Source organism: Phyllobates terribilis, unplaced genomic scaffold (genome assembly GCF_046119375.1).
Source record: "Phyllobates terribilis strain yellow unplaced genomic scaffold, ASM4611937v1 Scaffold_4__5_contigs__length_816908805, whole genome shotgun sequence".
Taxonomy (NCBI): Eukaryota; Metazoa; Chordata; class Amphibia; order Anura; family Dendrobatidae; genus Phyllobates; species Phyllobates terribilis.
In genome coordinates, this window is record NW_027362764.1 from 766,503,371 (window position 1) to 766,518,180 (window position 14,810).

The window sequence follows — 14,810 nt, forward strand, 5'->3', positions numbered from 1 at the left end:
GCATAGACCATGCGGATCAGCACCAGGAACAGAGGCTGCATAGCACATGCGGAACAGCACCAGGGACAGCGGCTGCATAGAACATGCGGAACAGCACCAGGGACAGCGGCTGCATAGAACATGCGGATCAGTACCAGGGACAGCGGCTGCAAAGAACATGCAGATAAGCACCAGGGATAGTGGCTGCAGAGAACATGCGGATCAGCAACAGGGACAGAGGCTACACAGAATGCGCGGATCGGCACCAGGGACAGCAGCTGCAGATAACATGCGTATCAGCACCAAGAACAGCGGCTGCACAGAACATGTGGATCAGCACCAGGGACAGCGGGTGCATAGAACATGCGGATCAGCACCTGGGACAGTGGCTGCATAGAACATGCGGATCAGCACCAGGGACAGCGGCTACATAGAACATGCGGATCAGCACCAGGGACAGCGTCTGCATAGAACATGCGGATCAGCACCAGGGACAGCGGCTGCAGAGAACATGCGGATCAGCACCAGGGACAGCGGCTGCAGAGAACATGCGGATCAGCACCAGGGACAGCGGCTGCACAGAATGTGCGGATTAGCACCAGGGACAGCGTCTGCATAGAACATGCGGATCAGCATCAGGGACTGCGGCTGCAGAGATCATGCGGATCAGCACCAGGGACAGCGGCTGCATAGAACATGCGGATCAGCACCAGGGACAGCGGCTGCTTAGAACATGCGGATTAGCACCAGGGACAGCGGCTGCATAGAACATGCGGATCAGCACCAGAGACAGCGGCTACATAGAACATGCGGATCAGCACCAGGGACAGCGGCTGCTTAGAACATGCGGATCAGCACCAGGGACAGCGGCTGCTTAGAACATGCGGATTAGCACCAGGGACAGCGGCTGCATAGAACATGCGGATCAGCACCAGAGACAGCGGCTACATAGAACATGCGGATCAGCACCAGGGACAGCGGCTGCTTAGAACATGCGGATCAGCACCAGGGACAGCGGCTGCTTAGAACATGCGGATTAGCACCAGGGACAGCGGCTGCATAGAACATGCGGATCAGCACCAGAGACAGCGGCTGCATAGAACATGCGGATCAGCACCAGGGACAGCGGCTGCTTAGAACATGCGGATCAGCACCAGGGACAGCGACTGCTTAGAACATGCGGATCAGCACCAGGGACAGCGGCTGCATAGAACATGCGGATCAGCACCAGGGACAGCGGCTGCTTAGAACATGCGGATCAGCACCAGGGACAGCGGCTGCTTAGAACATGTGGATCAGCACCAGGGACAGCGGCTTCTTAGAACATGTGGATCAGCACCAGGGACAGTGGCTGCAGAGAACATGCGGATCAACACCGGGGAGAGCGTTCAGTTATCAGCACCAGAGACAGTAATCGGCGGAAGGATCCAGGCTTGCTGATGGCGGAGGGATCAGTTGCTCAGCCTGGAGGAGGAGCCCGGACGGATGCAGCAGTGTTTATAGAGCGCAGCAGCCGCCGCCGTGCTCAGTCCGGAGGAGACGCTGGAGGTTGTGGATTGTCGCTGTCAGTGTTTCCTCTGCTTCTCGCCGCTTTATGACTGTCCCTGTTGGGTGTAGTAGTAGAAGTAGTTGTATTCGTGCACATTTTGCTACAGCTCTTTGCTCTCGGACTGTTCTTGACGCCTCTGCTTTACTGGAATGGAGAAGTATTTGCCCCAACTCTTGGCTGAAAAGGACGCCTTGGACCCTTCCTTTACTCATGCACTGAGGATGGTGACTGAAGGTGAGGAGACCACCCTTTTTATGCATGGCATAAGGACGAGCTGCAGGCTGATAGAGGGGGGCAGGTGGCATCATGCTGGTGCAGTAAATGAAGGCTAATGCATGGTATCACTGGGCAGCTCAATGTCAGGTGGGTTCCTAACAGCAAAGATTAGGTTGCAGGATCCGCTGAAAGATTAAGGCTTTCAGCAGGTAATGCCCCTTACTGGCATGAGAGGTCTTGTGGACCCCCTGGGATTTGGGCAGATACCGCTGTCTGTGTCTTCCTTACACTTTGTCCTGTTCTGTGTGTAACTTTGCCTCCATTGCTTGTATGTCAGGGAGGGAGAGGAGAGGGGTTGTATCTGTAGAGACCCCCTACGGGTATTCCTTACCCTTTTATAAGATCGTTTATGTGGTTTCATAGCATGGAGAAATGCAATTACTTTCCAATCAATTGTGATCAATGCAAGTTATAGTTTCAGAGCCCCCCTCCCCATTGTTCTGCTCCTGTTGGAGTCAATACTGTTCCCAGGGTTATTAGAACCTGATGTAACAAGAGAACAATAAATGTTTGGTAAATAGAACGTTGCATTTTTCAAATAGAACGTTGTTGTTAATGAAGGAGCCCACGTGACCCTTCCTTATTCTTTCCCCCTACCTCTGTCATAGGATGAGTATTACATCATGGAGATCTGCTGCTGGTAGCAGTAGTACTGTAGATGGTTGTAATTGATCCTTTCAAGCCTTTTTTTTTTTTTTAGCACGTACTCCTGTTAGATGGGGAATATTTAATTTCTCATTACTGGTGGAAGATTTTCTTCCTCTCTCCTAGATGCAGTTAATAGGAATTTCTTGTAAGTTGGCGCTGTCATATTCCCTGGGTGTTCTGGAAAAGTGAGATCAGGCTGCAGTTAAGTCTCATTAGTCTCCACTCTGTGGCAGAGGTGGTTAATTTATCATGAATCTCCCTTATGTTCCCTATGCAGGGATCTCTGTATCTTCCCATTATAGTGCTCACCAGTCATGGAGTCTTTCTTTTACTCCTGTTATTATAACCTCTTGCTAGCTGTTTATTTTTTAATTGTGAAATATCAGTATTTCTTGTGGGTGGATTGTAGTGTGTGGGTGTATGGACTGGAGAGCATCTTTTGTGCATCTTTTTATTTACACTGATGCAGCAGAGCTGAATTTGTCATGTCATCGGTTCTATTTAGGCAGTTTTCCACAGTAACGTTACATGATGACAAAGTATGTCATGCAGAATTATCAAAGTCAGCTCTGCTACATCCATTTACCTTAATTTCATAATGAGTATTTAGGCCTGTTTTATTGATAGGTGCTAGTTACAAATGTAGCATGCATATATTAACATTGATGGATTCAGATGCTTTGATACATGTGTATCGTTCTATGCATATATCACCTTCATCAGCTCTATGTTGCCAGCATACATTGTATCTTCTCGATCTATAATGTGACATCTGATCTGAACTGGATGTTGGTGACCAGTCAGAAGCTGGACATCTCCTGTATCTTCACCTGTCACTGTCATGGCTTAATATTTTCTTGGAAGTTGGTTTATAAATCTGTCTTGTGGATTATTTGCATCTTTAGCACTACATAGAGGAGCTGGTTTTCTAGGGAAAAAAAAAATTGGTAATGCCTAGTTCTTGAGATATTGTTTTAGATGTAGCAGAGCTGAGTTTGCCACTTGATACAGCTTCATAGTGTCACTAGACTTTTTTTACATTTTTTTTTTATATGGGACAAAGGTTCAGATTTCTATCTGTTTTTAGTTCTTTATATAAATACCTAGGTCAATACAAAGTGAATGGATAGACCCTCACCGCCCGCCTTTCCAGGCACTGTTGGCACATGCCCCATTTAAAACCTCATTCCCCTATAGAACTGTATATAGTGATTCCACCACACATCCTTTTTTTTATAGGACTGTGTTGTAAATATTTCATTATTAACTTTCCCAATGAGTTAGATGATGATAAAATCAACTCTGCTACATCTTCACTTTGGATGTTGTCTGTCTTGACTTCCTACCAACAGTGTCCCATTATCTGCCCAGCAGCATGTTGCCTTTCACTATTTTACTATTCTCTACCCTTCCAGCTTGTTTTATGGGGTGCCATTACTTCTGAATGTGGCATTCCCGCTATTTGTAAATGCTTTACAGTATCACAGATGGAGGGATTTTAACTATGCAAATCAACCGCCTCTTGCCAGTCGAAAGCATCTCTCTCCATATATTGTTTCCTCTGCTGTATTTTGTGTTGCGTTCTTGGCAAGTCACAATCCCTATACGAGATGCTTGGTTCAGGCTTCCAAATGTGCCATGTTGTATTTTCCTTCCTTCTGTCTGCCTTGTGTCTCCCCTGACATTCTCATCAAGACCAGTTTATCACAAGTTGGAAAGGCTAAATTGGAATTTGTTGCATAATTCAGTCTCTCTCTCCCCCCCTGCACAGGGAATCGGGGAGGGTATTTGCAGCTTTCTGATATAAAACCAAAGCACCCGATCTTCCCGTCCTCCACAACTCATAATAAGGAAAAGACATTTGTGCATTAGGAAAGTCTGTTTAGCAATACTTAAAGTGGTTTTCCATATGATATGCCAAGCAATTCTGAAAGTCACCCGCCTAAATGGTAAACAGGTGTTCTGATGCCCATACTGCTAGCCAAGGTGGCCAACGACATCCAGGAATATGGAGTAGTGGACGCATATAGAGGACTTTGGGAATTAAGAAAATGGCTAAATTAGCATATTTGGGTTACAGAATGAAACTACAGTATGTGGAATCATCTATAGAAACCTTGTTTTTCAGGATTCGGATTTTGGGGTATGTTAATTTGACTAATTAGTAAAAACCCCAGAAGTGTGGACAAAGTCTACTGTAATCGATAATTGCAAAGGAATTTGAGAATTTTTGGTATTGCAACACAATCAAGTGAGGGGAATCCGGTAAAGACTGTAATAAGTGGTGTAACTTTCACCTAAAACTGGCAGAACTCCCATACTAATAGATGAAGGGAGTCCCAAAAGGCGGAAACCCCATTCATCTGATATTTAGAATAGATCACGATTGCAGAGGCTCAATGCATGGACTTGGTCAACAAAAAAAGCCATGAAGGGTTAAATTAAGTGGCTTCTAATTCAAAGGAACCTCATATCTAGTCTTTTACGGTTTCCGTGTGTATAACTCGTATGAAGACATACAGATCTGGCAAAGGTTCCCTTGTGTCAGATGGGACAGCGCTGGGAAATCATGGCATAAAAAAGTGCAACTCGACATCGGTCAGTGGCTTGTGCCATGTTAACTTGTTTTCATCCTTTTAAATAAGAACCTTTTGTGACAAGTTATCAAGATGATTCCTTGTGAGTCATGATAACCTTTGCTACATCTCTATGTATCTTAATAGTTCCAGAATACAAACATACCGCACCGTTTATGTTAGAAAACTGCCGAAGCCCATAAATGTTAATTATAATATAATATATACTGCAAAAGGAAACATTCCCTTCCAGGCTTCTGTGCTGCAGATTTGCTGCCATCCTCAGATATTCATTATAACAGGCTTTCCTTCATATAAACAAGTCGCCATGAACCTTCTCCCACCACTCCCCCCACAGTCCTCCTTCTCCACCCTCCTGCACGGCCAAAGCCTTCGCTCCCCCGAGATCTGACGTGTATACAGATAAAACCTGCTGTAGGCTGCTATTAAGCATCACACACTAACCCTGAGTGTTACTTCAGTGCTGCCAAATGGTTCGGACACTCTTCTCAATGTTGTTGCTTTTTTTGCATAATCCGGATTTCCGAAGGATTTAACGTTGCGTCTTATATTTTTTTTTATAGATTTATGTTCATTTCTTTACACCTTAAACTACTGTATATCACTGATGTAGCAGAGCTGAATCTACCACTTAACTGTTTCTCCTCTTCAATCATCAGTAAGTTTACCTGGATAGGATGAGGACCTCGGTTCTGCTACATTTACAAACCTTTTATATTTTTGATGCAATAGAATCTACATTGGTGTTCATTGCCAAAATTTAGCCTTGATTCACAAATCCGTGTCACGTTTCACATCCGTGAGAAACAGACCGCTTTCATCTCTGGCATCTGTTTTTCATCAGTGTTACATCTGTTTGTTTGTTTTTCTCTTCTGTTTTGCCTGCAATCTTTTATTTATCCATTGATTCTTTAACAATGGATCAGTGAAAAAGAGATGAAACGTGGGAACTCTGAAACGCAAAATCTGCCTGAGTTTCGTTCTTTTTTTTATATGGATCTGCGTGGACTTTAATGTCCCAATCTGATCCTCCAAAATTGCTGGGGAATAGGACGCACCCTGAGTCTCATTGATCATTTTTTTTTAAAACTGATGTGTATGGATTAGTGAAACTCGTATGTGCCCGTCTGCTGTCCGAGAAAAAGTACGGACAGTAGACAGATGTTTGAACGTTTAATTATCTGTCTCTTCCTATCGGACTGCATTTCATTGGAAGCTCTCTGACTTTAGTGTGAACTGTGCAATTCTTCGTTACACCTGTGGTGGCGCTAACACTTGCCATCGGGTTCCCTTATACATTAAAATGATGGCTGACTGACAAATATTATATTAGCGGAGCAACATATGAAAAGCTTAAATTTTTAGGATCCTTTTTATTTGAGTTATGGTTGCTTATATGACGCCAACATGTTCCACGGCGCTTTATAGACACCGTCCCCATTGTGGCTCAAAATCTAAATTCCCTATCTGTATGTCTTTGAATTTGGGAAGAAACCCTCCCAAAATATAGAGAGCACATATAAACTCTGCGCACATGTACAGGATGAGATTTGAACCCAGGACCCCAACGCTGCAAAGCCACAACACTGGTCACTATGTCACCATGCTGCCCTTCTATATCAAAAGTGTATTTTTCCACAATAAAAGCCTTCTTTAAAGAGTTAAAAATATACATTTTTTTTTTGTATTGTATCAATATAAGATCTACTGTATCGGAGGGTTTTCCAAGCGTTGCTCACTCCACAGAAATCAGCAGAATGTTGGCATTGAAATCCCAGGTACAGGATATATCTATTATCTTCCTTTTATTGTATCATCAATATCTGGCTAAAGATGGGATTTTGCAGGTTTTTTTTAGATACTTTTATCTTGCATTAAAATTGAAATGTAAAGGGAGTCTGTCGGCACAGGATGACTGTTCAGACCAAGAACAGGCACTTGGTGCATCATAGCGTGGCCAAACCTTCCCACGTACTTGTTCCCCCTTCTTGATTGACAGTTCTGGCTTCATAAATCCATAGGACGGATATAGTTGAGAAAAAAAAAAAAAGCAGGAGTGAGGGTGCACTTAAATATTTGGCCACACCATGGTGCACCAAGCATGTCCAAGGGCAAAGCGATGCATGCCTGCGCAGGTCTCTGATTCAGCTGCACATGCGTGAGACTTTGAGCATTGTGTGGGTTATGTAGGAAACATCATCCACTTCCATCAAGACAGAAGAGGCTGTGCTTGACGGGTTTGAGGAGCTGCTGAGTGCAGGTTGGCGCCATCCAATGGACCGCAATGTGCATGCAGCGTAAGACTTGAATAAAATATGTTTTTGGAAGTATGTAGTTCACCTATGAGGTCATAAAGGGGTTGTAGAAACCCCTTTTACATGTTTTAAAAGGTGAGAGTTATAAGGTTTAAAACTGACAAGTTCCTTTAAATAGTAAAAAAAAAAATTGTTTTTCTGTTTTTCGAAATCCCCCTGCAAAACGATAGTTAAATGATAAATTTCTGTCTGTTATCTCCACTAGAGGGAGCCTGAGAGCTGATTGCATACTTTATTATTGAGATTATAAACAGTATGTTGAGAGCTACAAAGCTCCCCCTAGTGGTTGATTCAGGTAGGCAGAATATTGGCATTTAAAGTGGATTTCTTTGAACAGAAAGTTATTTTGATCTTTCGTAGGTAGAAATTAATTGAACCTACTAACTGTAAAATGATCACTGGTGACCCAGTTTCAGTACCTGTACCTGTCCCTCTCGAGGTCACAATAGCTTCATTTCAACATAGTCTGGGAGCTCCCTTCTCAGTCTGTGTTGGCCTATGACGATAAAGGTGCTGTCTGACTCAGTTCATTACTGAAAACTTCTCAGTGGTTGCTGATGCAGAGACAGAGAGGAAGCTTCCTATCCGTATCAGATCCAATAAGGAGAATGGTGCGGGACGTGAGTGCAGATTTCATAAATAAAGTAGATCAGTGAGTTCATTTGCAAAAAAAATCCCAAATACTTTTTATGTCCTTAAGCAACGTCATGAATTCTGTGCAGTGAATTTGGAACAGCGTAAAAGAAATGAAGCTCCTACTGCATTAAAATATATTAAGAAATTAAACAACATGGAATTTATAACCTATTAATAAAATAAAATCAAAGGTGAGCACTGACTTTTTTTTTCAAGCTTACGATATTGATGCGCCATCGTTTGGACAAGTCATCAAAATCAGCATTTTTTTCTCAGCTGCAGAATGATGTGAACGGAGTCACATAGCACAGTGCCATTCACTGTGTAGTGGCCATTCTTAGGTACTGCAGCTCGGCTCCTTTCAAAGTGAATAGGATCTGAGCCTTTATGATTAAATCTGCGTGTCTTTGAAATGATTTAATTCATTTTTAAATATTATTTGTCACTAAGAGAACGAGTCCTAGTTTAGACTCCTTTGTCAGATCTGCTGTAGATACTAGTAAGAAGACTGCAGCAGAGCTGTACAGTTCCTTTTATTACAGATGTGGCAATTCTGTGACTACAAAGTTGAGTTTGTTGTTTGGCTTTTTACTTGAGCCTTACTTCGGACTGATATTGAGTGAAGCAGTTCAATGAATGGCTGTCTACATTTTCAGAAAAAACTCTTTGCCTCTGTTCACATTGTTCTTAAACCTTCCACTGTTTTCCACTACATGTGTCACCCCATTTTTTAAAGACATGCACAGATGCAGTGGCATAGCATGGGTTAACAGCGCCAGGGGCAAGGCAAGTATATTGTCCCCCCCCCCAACCCGTGAACTGTTCACACCACTACTTTACAATTTTACTACCCTATCCCTAACCCTAGTTTGGTTCAGAAAGTGTAAAGTAAAAGCGTCTCTTAATGAATACCGTGCCATGGACATGATTTAAGTCTTCATTCATTAGCTGTTCATCTTCTGTTATCTTTTTCAGAGCGCAGCAGTAGAGGTGAGTTTGTCATTGGCTGTTGCGCTCTGCATAGGCTGCAATCGGGTTGACAAAACTCACTTTGTGATACTGAGTTTTGTCATTTCTGTCTCTGCCTATGCAGAGCGCAGCAACCGATTACCAACTTATCTTTCCTGTTGCGCTGTGCATAAGCAGTCCCAGGCAGACATTCTAAGAAGACAGTATGACAGTGGGGGCGGTGCAAGAAGTATGGAAAGTTGCAAAAATGTTGTGCCCCCATAGACTCTTTTGGTGCCCGAAATTTGCCCCTGGGGTCTCCCACACGTCACCACTGTATAGATGTGTCCTTCAATTGTTTTCTTTGTTTGATATATCCCAAGGTGTGTGGGGCAAGATGACCAACTTTGAGAATGAAAAAAATAATGAACGCGATACTGTCAGAAGATGTTTGTTATAGGTGTCTAGTTGTTGACACCTAGTGGTTGGCATTATAATTGCAGCCTGTTTTTGTTTTGGCTCAGCTGGTGGGGTGGATTCTCCAAGCCCAAGGTCTGAGTGGGCACATGGGCCACAAGCATCGGTGCAGCAGGCAGGAAAGGTATGCAAAAAATAGGTAGTAGAAGCACTGGAGGCCGCAGGCAGACAGGAGACTGGGAAGCTGGCAGCAGCAGTACTGGAGGCCGCAGGCAGGAGACCAGGAAGCAGATGGTAGAGATCCGGGACGCCGCAGGCAGGAGACTGGGAAGCAGGTAGCAGAGGTACTAGCGGCTACAGGCAGGAGACGAGGGGAGGGGGGGAGCAGATAGCAGAAGTACTGGAGTCTGCAAGCAGATAGGTGACTGGGAAGCAGATAATAGAGATCCTGGAGGCTGCAGGCAGACTGGAGACCAGGAATCAAATAGCAGAGGTACTGCTGGCCGCAGGCAGACTAGGAAGCAGGTAGCGGAGGTACTAGAGGCCGCAAGCAGACAGGGAAGTCGGTAGCAGAGGTAATGGAAGCCCCAGGAAACTGGAAAGCCGATAGCAGAGGCACTGGAGGCCGCAGGAAGGCAGGAGACTGGGAAGCAGACAGCAGAGGTACTGGAGGCCGCAGACAGCAGTGGTACTGGGTGCTGTAGGCAGGACTCAGTTAGACTAAAAGTTTTAATACCAAAACACAGGTGCCTGCCTTGGTGAGCCTTATATAGCCCCAAGTAGATGATCACATGGGATCACGCCGGCCACCTGCAAAGCCTGACGTGGAGCACAACAGAGTTCAGCGAGGTGAGGAGAGCAGAGGAAAAAAAAGTTGTGGCCAATTTGCATTGATAAGTCACCATTGAGCCGTAGCCTTAAAGGGTTATTTTGCTACGCACAATTGCTTCCTGGATTCAGGATCATTATCTTACTATATCTGGTATTACTCACTAGACATTGTACTCTATATACTTCATTATGGGACCTAATGGTTGAGATTCTTCTTCATCAAAAAAAGTTGCACAATTTTAACAAATTTGCCACATTTTACACCTTTTTTTTCTAACTATGACCCATCCTCTTAAAACTTCCAAGGGAAATGAAAACCTTTTAAAAGATATAATAACCCCTGCAAGGCAGGCCCCAAATTTATCTTGTGAAAACTAAGTTATCATCTAAGTAAAAGTGATAACCGGTTGATTGGGGGTGGTCCGACTGATGAAACCTACACCGATCAGAAGAACTGGGCACTTTTGAATGGAGCCTCAGTATACATGCCCGATCGCCCCTCCATTCATTCTCTATGGCTGTCGAGCGCGGTGCTCTTCTTTTTCCGAAAGCCTCATAGAGAAAGAATGGAGCGACAATCAAGTATTCGACCTGTTGCTCTGTTTTGGCTATCTCATCAGAGATATGACCAACCCTTTCTCCCAGCTGTGTCCACCGCTGTCAGCTACAAAATCCCATCAGGAGACAAAGCGGTCAACAACGCTCCAGTTATCCTTTATTTGGACTCGGCACCAAATGACTGGTCAAACCCAACACAGGCGCTCAGTGCACCCTTGGTGTGGCCGAGGAGTTTACTCCACCTGCACCTTCCCACTTAATTGTACATATAATTCTAACTCCTTTAATCTATTGTTGACTCTTCTCTGATTGCTACAAAGCCTGTACTATCAATCAAGGAATAAGGAGGTGGGAGAGCAAAAACAAATGGGTGAAAAAGTGCCCTGAGCTGCTCGGCCACACCATGAGTCCACCATTTGCCTTTGCTTTGTTTGAATAGTCAACCAGATACCAGATAAAACCCTAACCACTGATTAAAATAGGCTCTTTTGCTTTTTTTTATGAAACAGCACAACTCTTGTCTTTGTAGTGTCCGGAATTGCAAGATTAAGAACTGTTGTGTTTTTTGTAGGCCACTTCAATTTTACAGAATAGTTCTAACAATTTGCAATGAATTACCAGCTTCTCCCGGACTTCAGATACAGGTGGATGTGTAGTATCTGCCATGTTGAAATGTAACCAAAATAATGCATTTAGTATATGAGCCACATGGGTTCATGTTTCACCCACTCAACGCTGGACCTGGAGTAATATATACTGCGCAATGACCACGTGTAAGGCTAATGGGAAGTTCTACAGGAGTGACCGGTAGACCTCCAAACTAGCAAATACTATATACATCTCCTTAAAGAATGTTTTCGGGACTTAAAAAGGACTTTTCACCAGGTCAGCCTTTGTTCATGTTTTATTGAGTTTTTTTTCTCCATTAATCGCTCATGCGGTTCCAGAGCTATAGGGTCTTTTTCTTTCGTGCCATTTTTTATGGTACTTGACAAAGAGGGTGTGGCTCACAATCTAATTAAGCAAAACAATCTAAAGGCACGCCCCTGAGGATCCAGTGTAGCACGCCCCCAAGGATCCCATGTACCACGCCTCCTTTCAGCAAGACCATATCTCTGGAACCATATGTTGGATTTTTGAAGGAAAAAAACAGAATACTAAGGGGGACAGTGGGAATAAAATAAAAGCAATAACTTGTCAATTTTAACCTGGTGACAAGCTCTCCTTAAAAACAGCCTGATCTTCAGATAAACCAGCAATGTTTTAATTTTGGGTGACTAACGTCAGTGAATGAGACTATGCTGCTATTACCAAGCACAGCCATGTATGCTAAGGACTCACTGTGCCCCCTGTAAGCAATGAATGGGATGTTGCGCAACTCCACAACCGCTTCATTGGGTTGAGGCCATACCTTCATTCAGGGCTGTTTTTTTAGTAAAGAGGTTTTAAAGACTAAAACATTAACAGCTAGTTAACCTTGTAATGTGTGTCATTCACATACTGTAACACCATTGTTAGCTCTTATAACCAGAAAATGTTACCATTAGGTTCTAACGTTTTATCACGTTCCATTCTGATTCTGAACTTTAATTTTTAATTTGCATTTTTTAGGACTATTTTGGATTAAGCTGACTTGTCTCGCGTACGTGCCCAGAGTCCTACAGAGTTTCTAACTGTCCAGAAATACCTTGACAGTCTGCAAAAATGTGCCAGTTTTTCCCCCTTGTCATTAAAAAAATAATAATTTGATGCATTTTTTTGTTTAAGCTGATTACAGATTTTTATGACTTTGTTTTTCACGCCTTTTACAATTTACAATGAATGAAGCTGATGTTTTCATATGAGCTTCATGGTCTATAGACATATACCACTTATATGGTTGAAGGGGTGGTCTGGCACCTAAAATGTATTTTATAAATATTTATCCTTGCACCCTAGCCACTTTTGTAATTTGCTTTATTACCAACACCCTACACTTCTCCCTATTTAGCTAATCCCTAAATGTTTTTTTTTTTATTTGACTTCCCTTCCTGTGACATTTCATTTGAGAGGAGTCTCAAATGTGATGTCACAGGAAGCTGGGGCTGCACTCATTTCCCTGCAGCATCCATCACCTCTCCTGGATCATGGTGTCACCAAGTAGCAGTGCTGTGGTTACTCACTAGTTTCTTTTATCGCCACTTTCTGAAGCTATTCTGGATCCTGGCAGATGAATGCTGTGGGAGCTGTGAGTGCAGTACTGGCACTCTGCTGCTATCTCTTGCTGCCATCTTAGTTTCTGTGAAAGACATTGTGAGGGGACAGAGCAGTGAGTGACATCAGTGCCACCCCACAGCTTTAAGCATTGCCTTCAAATAAATCATCAACAGGGGGTGGTGCTAGTGTCACTCATTGTTTCTAGCATCACCTTCAAATGAGTCATCAACAGTGGGCAGAGATAGAAGCTGTGTGGTGGTGCTGCTGTCACTCACTGCTTCTATCTCTGCCCTCGTTTTCTTTCACAGTTAGAAGCTATGGTGGCAGATATAGAAGCAGTGCTGGCGCTGCACTCTCCGCTCCTACAGTTTTCAACACCTAGGATCTAGCACATCTTTAGAGGAGGAGGCAATGCAAGAAACTAGTGAGTATCTGCAGCGCCACCCTTTGGGGATGTCGTGTTTCAGGAGGGGCAATGGACATTGCAGGTAGTGAGTGCAGCTCCAGCCTCCTGTGACATCTCATTTGAGACTTTTCTCAAACGAAACTTCACAGGAGGGACCGTAAAAAAATACATTGAAGTATTAGCTAGATAGAGAAATGCATAGGGTATTGTCTAATCAAGCAAATTACAAGTGTTTAGAGCGTAAGGGTAGATATTTAGAAAATACATTTTAGGTGCTGGTCCACCCATTTAATGATTTTTTATGATCATCTAATGTATCCCATAAAAAAGGTTAAATGTCTGATTTTTTTTTTTTGCTTTGGAAGCTGTCCAAAAAATACTAAAAGATAAGTTGGCAACCCTGGCATCCTATTAGGGCTCACATGCAGAGTCATATGGCTCCCATTGAATTTAATGCTAGCTTAATAAATTCATATATAATAAATTGGCACAGAAATTTCATGTATCTATGTATCCAGCCATTTCTTGGGCCAGGAGACACTCTTGTCCACTCATCTTCTCCTTCCTTAATTGATTTTAATGTCGCATCAAGTGTTTCATGTGATAATTGGGAACAATTAGTAATCCAAAGTTGACTTTTTTTCAGTACACAAGGTTCCTCTTCCCTCTCCGTCCTGTACATGTACTGATCTTCAGGCTCCATTAGGTGCTTAATGTTAAGTTTCCAAATGTGCTCCGCTCGACTATTGTAGATTTGTACAGTATGTTTTTTTTTTTTATGCTATTGCCATGCACAGCGGTGTGCGCGAGAAAGGAAGAACCACTAGAAAAGTCAAAAGCTTCTTCTTGTGTTCAAGAGATCTGACATTGCAATCATTCCTATATAATTGGCTTGGCAGGAAGCGAGAACACTTTACATAAAGTGAATGTCACTGGGAGTCTAAAAATATTGGACTAACAAGATGTTCAAGATTTTTTTTTTTTTGCTGAGGAATTTAATAATTGAAGGTGGAATGAAGACGTAGATGACGTCATCACCTGCATTATGTTTGTAGTCCTGTAGAAGTAACGTAACCTCTAAAACACACCCAACCTGTTATCACCCGTATCCGTAACCAAATGGGATCCGGCATAATGAAGCTTACTCCATATTTCTTGTTGGGGCTTTTAATTAGTCTCCTTCATGAATTTGCATAGTATTTTGTACCATTTCCTACACAATTGAATGGCTTAGAATTGATTCATATTACCAATCTAATTCCTTTCGAATTTTCCAAAATTCGTTACTCCAATGAATTTTTGGGAAATTCGATTCAAGCAAATCCAGAAAATGATAACGAGCTAGCTGCCATTTTGCTGGATTCATATGGGCAGAGAATGTGTTGAGATGCAATTAATAAATCATACTCTCCTCATCCACCCATCTGTCTTTGCCACCGAAGATCCCCACCAGC

General features: G+C 43.1%; 1 protein-coding gene across 2 annotated transcripts in view; it reads left to right on the plus strand.

The window, feature by feature from the left end:
- The first annotated feature begins 1,461 nt into the window (after positions 1 to 1,461).
- KHDRBS3 (KH RNA binding domain containing, signal transduction associated 3) overlaps positions 1,462 to 14,810 on the plus strand; it is a 176,696-nt gene continuing 163,347 nt past the window's right edge. The window contains exon 1 of one of the 2 annotated variants that reach the window (XM_073676802.1): positions 1,462 to 1,762. In XM_073676802.1, coding sequence (XP_073532903.1) covers positions 1,678 to 1,762 — 85 coding nt within the window. In that variant the 5' untranslated portion in view covers positions 1,462 to 1,677. The remainder of the gene's footprint in view (positions 1,763 to 14,810) is intronic. The other variant, XM_073676803.1, reaches the window with a different exon arrangement.